General features: G+C 41.9%; 1 protein-coding gene across 1 annotated transcript in view; it reads left to right on the top strand.

The window, feature by feature from the left end:
- slc1a4 (solute carrier family 1 member 4) overlaps positions 1-5,663 on the top strand; it is a 72,729-nt gene extending 67,066 nt beyond the window's left edge. Inside the window, exon 8 of the mRNA XM_065023034.1 lies at positions 4,833-5,663. Coding sequence (XP_064879106.1) covers positions 4,833-5,079 — 247 coding nt within the window. The 3' untranslated portion in view covers positions 5,080-5,663. The remainder of the gene's footprint in view (positions 1-4,832) is intronic.
- Positions 5,664-12,045: the final 6,382 nt, after the last annotated feature.

Below are 12,045 nucleotides of genomic sequence, written 5' to 3' on the forward strand. Positions count from 1 at the left end.
AGACCTGTACAGTAGACAGTAGACTGTAGACAGTAGACCTGTACAGTAGACAGTAGACCTGTACAGTAGACAGTAGACCTAGACCTGACAGTAGACAGTAGACAGTAGACCTGTACAGTAGACAGTAGACCTGTACAGTAGACAGTAGACCTGTACAGTAGACAATAGACAGTAGACAGTAGACAGTAGACAGTAGACCTGTACAGTAGACAGTAGACCTAGACAGTAGACCTGTACAGTAGACAGTAGACCTGTACAGTAGACAGTAGACAATAGACAGTAGACCTGTACAGTAGACAGTAGACCTGTACAGTAGACAATAGACAGTAGACAGTAGACCTGTACAGTAGACAGTAGACCTAGACAGTAGACCTGTACAGTAGACAGTAGACCTGTACAGTAGACAGTAGACAATAGACAGTAGACCTGTACAGTAGACAGTAGACCTGTACAGTAGACAGTAGACCTGTACAGTAGACAGTAGACAGTAGATCTGTACAGTAGACAGTAGACCTGTACAGTAGACAGTAGACCTGTACAGTAGACAGTAGACAGTAGACCTGTACAGTAGACAGTAGACCTGTACAGTAGACAGTAGACAGTAGACCTGTACAGTAGATTGTATACCTGTACAGTAGACAATAGACAGTAGACCTGTACAGTAGACAATAGACCTGTACAGTAGACAATAGACAGTAGACCTGTACAGTAGATTGTATACCTGTACAGTAAACAGTAGACAGTAGACCTGTACAGTAGTAGACAGTAGACCTGTACAGTAGACAGTAGACCTGTACAGTAGACAGTAGACAGTAGACCTGTACAGTAGATTGTATACCTGTACAGTAGACAGTAGACCTGTACAGTAAACAGTAGACAGTAGACAGTAGACAGTAGACCTGTACAGTAGATTGTATACCTGTACAGTAAACAGTAGACCTGTACAGTAGACAGTAGACAGTAGATCTGTACAGTAGACAATAGACAGTAGACCTGTACAGTAGATTGTATACCTGTACAGTAAACAGTAGACCTGTACAGTAGACAGTAGACAGTAGACCTGTACAGTAGACAATAGACAGTAGACCTGTACAGTAGATTGTATACCTGTACAGTAGACAGTAGACCTGTACAGTAGACAATAGACCTGTACAGTAGACAGTAGACAGTAGATCTGTACAGTAGACAGTAGACCTGTACAGTAGACAGTAGACCTGTACAGTAGACAGTAGACAGTAGACAGTAGACCTGTACAGTAGACAGTAGACAGTAGATCTGTACAGTAGACAGTAGACCTGTACAGTAGACAGTAGACCTGTACAGTAGACAATAGACAGTAAACAGTAGACCTGTACAGTAGACAGTAGACCTGTACAGTAGACAGTAGACCTGTACAGTAGACAATAGACAGTAGACAGTAGACCTGTACAGTAGACAGTAGATCTGTACAGTAGACAGTAGATCTGTACAGTAGACAGTAGACCTGTACAGTAGACAGTAGACAGTAGATCTGTACAGTAGACAGTAGATCTGTACAGTAGACAGTAGACCTGTACAGTAGACAATAGATCTGTACAGTAGACAGTAGATCTGTACAGTAGACAGTAGACAGTAGACAGTAGACAGTAGACCTGTACAGTAGACAGTAGACCTGTACAGTAGACAGTAGACCTGTACAGTAGACAATAGACAGTAAACAGTAGACCTGTACAGTAGACAATAGACCTAGACAGTAGACCTGTACAGTAGACAGTAGACCTGTACAGTAGACAATAGACAGTAGACAGTAGAACTGTACAGTAGACAGTAAACAGTAGACCTGTACAGTAGACAGTAGACCTGTACAGTAGACAGTAGATATGTACAGTAGACAGTAGATCTGTACAGTAGACAGTAGACAGTAGACAGTAGACCTGTACAGTAGACAGTAGACAGTAGACCTGACAGTAGACAGTAGACCTGTACAGTAGACAGTAGACCTGTACAGTAGACAGTAGACAGTAGACAGTAGATCTGTACAGTAGACAGTAGACCTGTACAGTAGACAGTAGACCTGTACAGTAGACAGTAGATCTGTACAGTAGACAGTAGATCTGTACAGTAGACAGTAGACAGTAGACCTGTACAGTAGACAGTAGACCTGTACAGTAGACAATAGACAGTAGACCTGTACAGTAGACAGTAGACCTGTACAGTAGACAGTAGACCTGTACAGTAGACAATAGACAGTAGACAGTAGACCTGTACAGTAAACAGTAGACCTGTACAGTAGACAGTAGACCTGTACAGTAGACAGTAGACAGTAGACCTGTACAGTAGACAATAGACAGTAGACAGTAGACCTGTACAGTAGACAGTAGACAGTAGACAGTAGACCTGTACAGTAGACAGTAGACCTACAGTACAGTAGACTGTAGACAGTAGACAGTAGACCTGTACAGTAGACAGTAGACAGTAGACCTACAGACAGTAGACAGTAGACAGTAGACAGTAGACCTGTACAGTAGACAGTAGACAGTAGACCTGTACAGTAGACAGTAGACCTGTACAGTAGACAGTAGACCTAGACAGTAGACAGTAGACAGTAGACCTGTACAGTAGACAGTAGACAGTAGACAGTAGACAGTAGACCTGTACAGTAGACAGTAGATCTGTACAGTAGACAGTAGACAGTAGACAGTAGACCTGTACAGTAGACAGTAGACAGTAGACAGTAGACCTGTACAGTAGACAGTAGACAGTAGACCTGTACAGTAGACAGTAGACAGTAGACAGTAGACAGTAGACCTGTACAGTAGACAGTAGACAGTAGACCTGTACAGTAGACAGTAGACAGTAAACAGTAGACCTGTACAGTAGACAGTAGACCTGTACAGTAGACAGTAGACCTGTACAGTAGACAGTAGACAGTAGACCTGTACAGTAGACAGTAGACAGTAGACCTGTACAGTAGACAGTAGACAGTAGACCTGTACAGTAGACAGTAGACTTGTACAGTAGACAGTAGACCTGTACAGTAGACCTGTACAGTAGACAGTAGACCTGTACAGTAGACAGTAGATCTGTACAGTAGACAATAGACAGTAGACCTGTACAGTAGACCTGTACAGTAGACAGTAGACCTGTACAGTAGACAGTAGATCTGTACAGTAGACAATAGACAGTAGACAGTAGACGTAGACAGTAGACCTGTACAGTAGACAGTAGACAATAGACAGTAGACCTGTACAGTAGTAGACAGTAGACCTGTACAGTAGACAGTAGACCTGTACAGTAGACAGTAGACAGTAGACCTGTACAGTAGACAGTAGACGTAGACAGTAGACCTGTACAGTAGACAGTAGACCTGTACAGTAGACAATAGACAGTAGACAGTAGACCTGTACAGTAGACAGTAGACCAGTAGACAGTAGACCTGTACAGTAGACAGTAGACCTGTACAGTAGACAGTAGACAAGTAGACAGTAGACCTGTACAGTAGACAGTAGACCTGTACAGTAGAGACCTGTACAGTAGACAATAGACAGTAGACAGTAGACCTGTACAGTAGACAGTAGACCTAGACAGTAGACCTGTACAGTAGACAGTAGACCTGTACAGTAGACACCTGTAGACAATAGACAGTAGACCTGTACAGTAGACAGTAGACCTGTACAGTAGACAATAGACCTGTACAGTAGACAGTAGACAGTAGATCTGTACAGTAGACAGTAGACCTGTACAGTAGACAGTAGACAGTAGACCTGTACAGTAAACAGTGACTGTACAGTAGACAGTAGACAGTAGACCTGTACAGTAGACAGTAAACAGTAGACCTACAGTACAGTAAACAGTAGACCTGTACAGTAGACAGTAGATCTGTACAGTAGACAGTAGACCTGTACAGTAGACAATAGACAGTAGACCTGTACAGTAGACAGTAGACCTGTACAGTAGACAGTAGATCTGTACAGTAGACAGTAGACCTGTACAGTAGACAATAGACAGTAGACCTGTACAGTAGACAGTAGACCTGTACAGTAGACAGTAGACAGTAAACAGTAGACCTGTACAGTAGACAGTAGATCTAGACCTGTACAGTACAGTAGACCTGTACAGTAGACAATAGACAGTAGACCTGTACAGTAGACAGTAGATCTGTACAGTAGACAGTAGATCTGTACAGTAGACAGTAGACCTGTACAGTAGACAGTAGATCTGTACAGTAGACAGTAGATCTGTACAATAGACAGTAGACCTGTACAGTAGACAGTAGACAGTAGACCTGTACAGTAGACAGTAGACCGGTACAGTAGACAGTAGACAGTAGACCTGTACAGTAGACAGTAGACCTGTACAGTAGACAGTAGACATCTGACCTGTACAGTAGACAGTAGACAGTAGACCTGTACAGTAGACAGTGTACAGTAGACAGTAGATCTGTACAGTAGACAGTAGACCTGTACAGTAGACAGTAGACCTGTACAGTAGACAGTAGACCTGTACAGTAGACAATAGACAGTAGACAGTAGACCTGTACAGTAGACCTGTACAGTAGACAGTAGACCTGTACAGTAGACAGTGTACAGTAGACAGTAGACCTGTACAGTAGACAGTAGACCTGTACAGTAGACAGTAGACCTGTACATAAATAGATGTGTTCTGCATAGCACCTGTGGTTATGTTACATTAGATGTATGCTAACAGTTAAAGAGAGCTCCTGATTCATCTTAGCCGGCTTGATCTACTGCTTAGCTTCTGACAAAAAGTATCCTAATAAATTGTGTGTGTGTTTGGGTGTGTACGTGTGCGTATGTACATGTGCGTGTACTTATGTGCGTGGGTGTTTTCAGGGACCGCACCACCACCGTAGTGAACGTGGAGGGAGACGCCCTCGGGGCAGGGATCCTCCACCACATCAACCAACAGGAGATGAAGAAACAACACCTGGGGGAGGAGCTAGCGGAGGTCCTGGTGGAAGCGGTGGCCAACACCCAGGCTGACGAGGAGACCTCCCCGCTCGTCACGCACCAAACCCTGGGTTCAGCAGGCGACCAATCCCCCAGGGAGACCGCGGAAGCCATTGAGTCTGTCCTGTGAACTCGTAAAACAACTGTGAATTCTGTCTCTATGGTTACAATCAGTGGTGGCTGGTGGCACTTCAATTCGGAGGACGGGCTCATAGCAAGGGCTGGAACGAAATGAATTGAATCGTATCAAAACACATCAAATATATGTTTTTTTTTTCCATTCCAGACATTATTATTAGCCGTCCTCCCCTCACCAGCCCCCTCTGGTGTCTAAGGTTACGATGCTGCTGCTGCTACTCGTGACACGACCGAGTCAACCGAATCGTCTCTGAATCAACTCGGATCACCTTTACCATACCTCTTAAAACAGTTCATGAGTCATTTCACTTGGTTAGTTTTATATAGTGGTACTTCCTATTTGGAGTATTCTAAGAGTGTATTTAAAAGCCACAGGAAGGTTAGCCTCGCCCTTTACAATGAATCCAGGCTGCTTTCTGGTTTTGGGTGAGAGTGGTCTGAATCTAAAAAGGGGAATCTCTCCTAACCATGACATGGCTGTGACCTCACAAGGCAGATGGGAAGGAGAATCATTTTTACTAACTGACCTGGAGTTTTTTGTTTGTTTTCTGTCGATAGTCAACACAGAACGTGAAACATTAACCCCTGGAATGACAAAAGTCTCTCAAATATTTGGGGTAAATATTGAGGAAGAGCCACAGTTGACTTTCTGTTTATGTACTGGGAACATACTGACCCAATGGCCTACTATGGTGCCTGTATCTAATATTGGATTTAGGACCATAAGGATCTGTGTCGATATAGTGCAGGTTCAATTAGAGCAAATCCTATCTTCTACTTAAATTTGATTTTCACTTTGTCTCAGATTGACATCAGTGCAGGACTACGTGGACATCTGCCTTAAATGGACTTTAGAAATATGGTGGTGAGCACACTCCATTTACTAAACTGTTAAAGTGCAGACCGAGGCCAACTATCCTTCTATCCTTTCTGTTGCCTCCATCAGTGATGTCCCAGACCCTTGCTACTATGGGTTTCATTTACTGAAGAAACCAAACCATACGTTCTTTGGAACTTTTTCTTTTGAATTGAGAGGAAGTATGGTCAGACAGGCTATGTTACAAATGGTAGCCTGTTCCCTACATAGTGCACTTCTTTTAACCTGAGCCCAGCACCCGGTTCCCTATATAGGGCACTACATTTTGCCCCATAGGGCTCTGGTTAAAAGCATTACATTATGTAAGGAATAGATAGCCATTTGTGACGACACATGGCATTGATAAAGGCATGCTCTCATTATTGACTAGTATTTATCAAAATCCTTGGACATGTTGGAAACTGCCAAAGTTGTTAGAGCAGCCTTTTCCTGTTGCTAGATACATCTTATACAGTCTATGGGATACGTGTATGTTTTCCAAATGACTAAAATTTTGGCGTTGTTTAGTTGTTCTGCTGCCACCTATTGATGGCGTGCCGTAGTGGTTCTGCTGCCACCTAGTGGTGGTGTGGCGTAGTGGTTCTGCTTCCACCTAGTGGTGGCGTTGTGTAGTTGTTCTGCTGCCACCTATTGGTGGCGTGGTGTAGTGGTTCTGCTGCCACCTAGTGGTGGCGTGGTGTAGTGGTTCTGCTGCCACCTAGTGGTGGCGTGGCTCAATGTTTTGAGTTCTGACATGAGAATGGAGCAGGCATTTGATAGTACAGCGTTTTAATTTAATTTGATCCTATATGGGCCAATGTGGCCTCGTTTATCTATCTGGTCAAATGTATTTCTTTTTTTCTTTGTAATGAATCACTATTGCTGTTTGCTGGAAATGATTTACTCTGATGTATGGGGGGAAATTATGTTGTACTAACTCACTAATGTATCAACTCTGTTCCACAATTCCACTTCTACTCAGACTAATTGTTTGTTGAAGCAGTTTTTAGATGTTGGAAATGGAAGGTTGTCCCTCTAGAAAGGACAATTATATGTTATTAACTGTTTTATACAAAATGTTATGCACCCTGATTTGTCAGGATCTTTGGGAATATATTGTCTCTAAACTATAAACATGTCCTTAAAAATGTGAAAAGGTTGCCAATCTGTCATTGGAATACTGAGGCTCTACATAGTTTGACAGTGAATGATGTATTTTTTGGAAACCAGAAACTGGTTGTGAGAAGGAGCAGGGTAGCCTAGTGGTTAGAGCGTTGGACTAGTAACTGAAAGGTTGCAAGTTCGAATCCCGAGTTGACAAGGTACAAATCTGTCGCTCTGCCCCTGAACAGGCAGTTAACCCACTGTTCCTAGGCCGTCATTGAAAATAAGAATTTGTTCTTAACTGACTTGCCTACTAGTAAAATAAAGTTTGAATATTCTTTCTCTAATTAACATGATCATCTTCAATCGAACAACCCTTTACTTTTATAATGACTTTTAAATCTTTTACCCTGAAGCTGACTGAATTGAAAGTATTCGTGAGAATATGTTGAAATAATCTGGAACAATCGCAGATATGTATTTGAGTAAACTATATGAAGGAATTTTTATTTTATTCTAATTGTGTTATCATTTTGCATAATTTCTATTTTTGAAATACGATTTAGGTATTTTCTCTCAATTTCTAGTTGCCAAATCTGTTCCTAACGCCTTTCTCTGATGTGGAACTACTTTTCTTACAGCCTAAAGTATGTAGCCTGGTCCAGCTCTGGTTGTGCTCTTGCCAACTCCATTGATGTAATTGTCAAGACAATCTGTTGGCATGACAATGAGTGGCATGACATGGTAGCACAAACAGATCTGGCACACAGGCTATAAAGTATGTCCTCCATTTTGTTTTGTGGTATTTTGACCAACAGGAATAACTACTTTGTTTCATGTGCAATGATGATGTCTATCTTTGTAACACAGCTGTCTCTTTTACTTGTCTCTGTCTTTTAACGTTAAATATAAATGTGTTTCACGCAACAGAGATGATTTGCTGGTGTTTTGCTGATTGTCTGAATAGTAGCCTAGTCTGTTGGTTTACCAGAATCAGACTGGAGATGAGGTTAGAGGTGTACCCATGTCAAATATGTAATAAATACATGTTTAGGTGGGCATATAGGTAAGTCTTGGAAATCCCAGACCTATGCTGGAACATTGGTACATAGTGGAAGGCAACCTGTCTGTCTAGACTAGACTAGAGTATAGGTGGCGTTATGTGCCCCAATGAGGCTTGGAGGAAAATATGTAGTGTAAGTTGCATGGACTCACTCCGTGTACAGTAATAGGGTTTAACATGATTTTTGAATACCTACCTCCTCTCTGTACCCCACACATACAATTATCTGTAAGGTACCTCAGTCGAGCAGTGAATTTCAAACACAGATTCAACCACAAGACCAGGTAGGTTTGCCTCGCAAAGAAGAGCACCTATTGGTAGATGGGTAAACATTTTTAAAAGCAGACATTGGATATTAGCATGGTGAATATATTAATGACACTTTGGATGGTGTATCAATACACCCAGTCACTACAAGAATACAGACATCCTTGCTAATTCACTGGCTGGAGAGGAAAGAAACGGCTCAGGGATTTCACCATGAGGCCAATGGTGACTTTAAAACAGTTACAGAGTTTAATGGCTGTGATAGGAGAAAACTGAGAATGGACCAATAACATTGTAGTTACTCCACAATATTAACCTAAACGACAGAGTGAAAAGAAGGAAGCCTGTACAGAATAAAAATATTCCAAAACATGCTTCCTGTTTGCAATAAAGTAACAATAAAAACATGTGGCAAAGAAATGTACTTTATGTCCTGAATACAAAGTGTTATGTTTGGGACAAATCCAACACATCACTGAGTACCACTCTTCATATTTTCAAGCATTATGTTGGCTGCATCATGTTATGAGTATGCTTGTCATCGGCAAGGACTGGGGAGTTTTTTTGGATAAAAAGAAAAGGAATAGAGCTAAGCACAGACAAAATCCTAGAGAAAAATCTGGTTCAGTTTGCTTTCCTACAAACACTGGGATACAAATTCACCTTTCAGAAGGACAATAACCTAAAACACGAGGCCAAATCTAAAACACAAGGCCCAAATCTACACTGGAGATGAATTGAATGAGTGGTCTAGTTACAGTTTTGACTTAAATCAGCTTGAAAAGCTAAAGAATAATGTGCAAATATTGTACACTGGGTGTGCAAATCTTTTAGAGACTTACCCAGAAAAACTGAATATTAGTGGGGGTTTTTATACATTTTTAACAAATGTTAATTGTTTTTCCACTATGACATTACAGAGTGTTTTGTGTAGATCGTTAACAAAAAATGACATTCAATCCATTTTAATCCCACCATGTAACACAACATTTAGAAAAAGTCAGGTGGTGTGAATATGTCCTGAAGGCACTGTATAATATAATAATATATGCCATTCAGCAGACGCTTTTATCCAAAGAGACTAACAGTCCTGCTGCATGCATATTATATATGGGTGGTCCCGGGAATCAAACCCACTACCCTGGTGGTACAAACACTATGCTCTTCCAATTTAGCTAAAATGGACCACAACAGCTACAAGTCTCGTTGTACCTTGTTTAATGTTGCAAAGCCTACTACAGATGGTTGGCTCAGTGATAAGCCCCATAATCAGTTCAGTTCATTTATTAGGCCTTTTACAGGAAATGTGTCCAGCATTCAAGAGCACTATGTCAAAGACATAAAACCATCAACACATAGAACCACATAGAACATCAACCACATAGAACAGATCGATTTACACAGGTAGGATATAGAACAGATAGAGATATAGAACAAATCGAGATATACACAGGTAGGACAGAGATAAGAGATATAGAACAGATATAGATATAGGACTGATAGATATAAACAGGTAGGATATAGATTAGATAGAGATATAGAACAGATAGAGAAATACACAGGTAGGATATAGATTAGATATAGATATAGAACAGATATAGATAAAGAACTGATAGATATAAACAGGTAGGATATAGATTAGATAGAGCTATAGAACAGATATAGATATTGCACTGATAGAGATATACACAGGTAGGACAGAGAAAATAGATATATAGAACAGATATAGATAGGTAGGATATAGATTAGATAGATATATAGAATAGATATAGATATAGAACAGATAGAGATATAGAACAGATAGAGAAAGACACAGGTAGGATATAGATTAGATAGATATATAGAACATATATAGATATAGAACAGATAGATATAGAACATATAGAGATATAGAACTGATAGAGATATAGAACAGATAGAGATAAGGAACAGATATAGATATAGAACAGATAGATATAGAACAGACAAAGATATAGAACAGATAGAGATATAGAACAGATATAGATATAGAACAGATAAAGATATAGAACAGATACTGATCAAATCAAATCAAATTGTATTTGTCACATACACATGGTTAGCAGATGTTAATGCGAGTGTAGCGAAATGCTTGTGCTTCTAGTTCCGACAATGCAGTGATAACCAACAAGTAATCTAACTAACAATTCCAAAACTACTGTCTTATACACAGTGTAAGGGGATAAAGAATATGTACATAAGGATATATGAATGAGTGATGGTACAGAGCAGCATACAGTAGATAGTATCGAGTACAGTATATACATATGAGATGAGAATGTAGACAAAGTAAACAAAGTGGCATAGTTAAAGTGGCTAGTGATACATGTATTACATAAGGATGCAGTCGATGATGTAGAGTACAGTGGCTAGTGTTATATTTACAACATTTCCCATCAATTCCCATTATTAAAGTGGCTGGAGTTGGGTCAGTGTCAATGACAGTGTGTTGGCAGCAGCCACTCAATGTTAGTGGTGGCTGTTTAACAGTCTGATGGCCTTGAGATAGAAGCTGTTTTTCAGTCTCTCGGTCCCAGCTTTGATGCACCTGTACTGACCTCGCCTTCTGGATGATAGCGGGGTGAACAGGCAGTGGTTCGGGTGGTTGATGTCCTTGATGATCTTTATGGCCTTCCTGTAACATCGGGTGGTGTAGGTGTCCTGGAGGGCAGGTAGTTTGCCCCCGGTGATGCGTTGTGCAGACCTCACTACCCTCTGGAGAGCCTTACGGTTGAGGGCGGAGCAGTTGCCGTACCAGGCGGTGATACAGCCCGCCAGGATGCTCTCGATTGTGCATCTGTAGAAGTTTGTGAGTGCTTTTGGTGACAAGCCGAATTTCTTCAGCCTCCTGAGGTTGAAGAGGCGCTGCTGCGCCTTCTTCTTCACACGCTGTCAGTGTGAGTGGACCAATTCAGTTTGTCTGTGATGTGTATGCCGAGGAACTTAAAACTTGCTACCCTCTCTACTACTGTTCCATCGATGTGGATAGGGGGTGTTCCCTCTGCTGTTTCCTGAAGTCCACAATCATCTCCTTAGTTTTGTTGACGTTGAGTGTGAGGTTATTTTCCTGACACCACACTCCGAGGGCCCTCACCTCCTCCCTGTAGGCCGTCTCGTCGTTGTTGGTAATCAAGCCTACCACTGTTGTGTCGTCCGCAAACTTGATGATTGAGTTGGAGGCGTGCGTGGCCACGCAGTCGTGGGTGAACAGGGAGTACAGGAGAGGGCTCAGAACGCACCCTGTGGGGCCCCGTGTTGAGGATCAGCGGGGAGGAGATGTTGTTGCCTACCCTCACCACCTGGGGGCGGCCCGTCAGGAAGTCCAGTACCCAGTTGCACAGGGCGGGGTCGAGACCCAGGGTCTCGAGCTTGATGACGAGCTTGGAGGGTACTATGGTGTTGAATGCCGAGCTGTAGTCGATGAACAGCATTCTCACATAGGTATTCCTCTTGTCCAGGTGGGTTAGGGCAGTGTGCAGTGTGGCTGAGATTGCATCGTCTGTGGACCTATTTGGGCGGTAAGCAAATTGGAGTGGGTCTAGGGTGTCAGGTAGGGTGGAGGTGATATGGTCCTTGACTAGTCTCTCAAAGCACTTCATGATGACGGAAGTGAGTGCTACGGGGCGGTAGTCGTTTAGCTCAGTTACCTT

The sequence above is a fragment of the Oncorhynchus nerka genome, linkage group LG10 (genome assembly GCF_034236695.1).
Source record: "Oncorhynchus nerka isolate Pitt River linkage group LG10, Oner_Uvic_2.0, whole genome shotgun sequence".
In the NCBI taxonomy this organism is placed as follows: domain Eukaryota; kingdom Metazoa; phylum Chordata; class Actinopteri; order Salmoniformes; family Salmonidae; genus Oncorhynchus; species Oncorhynchus nerka.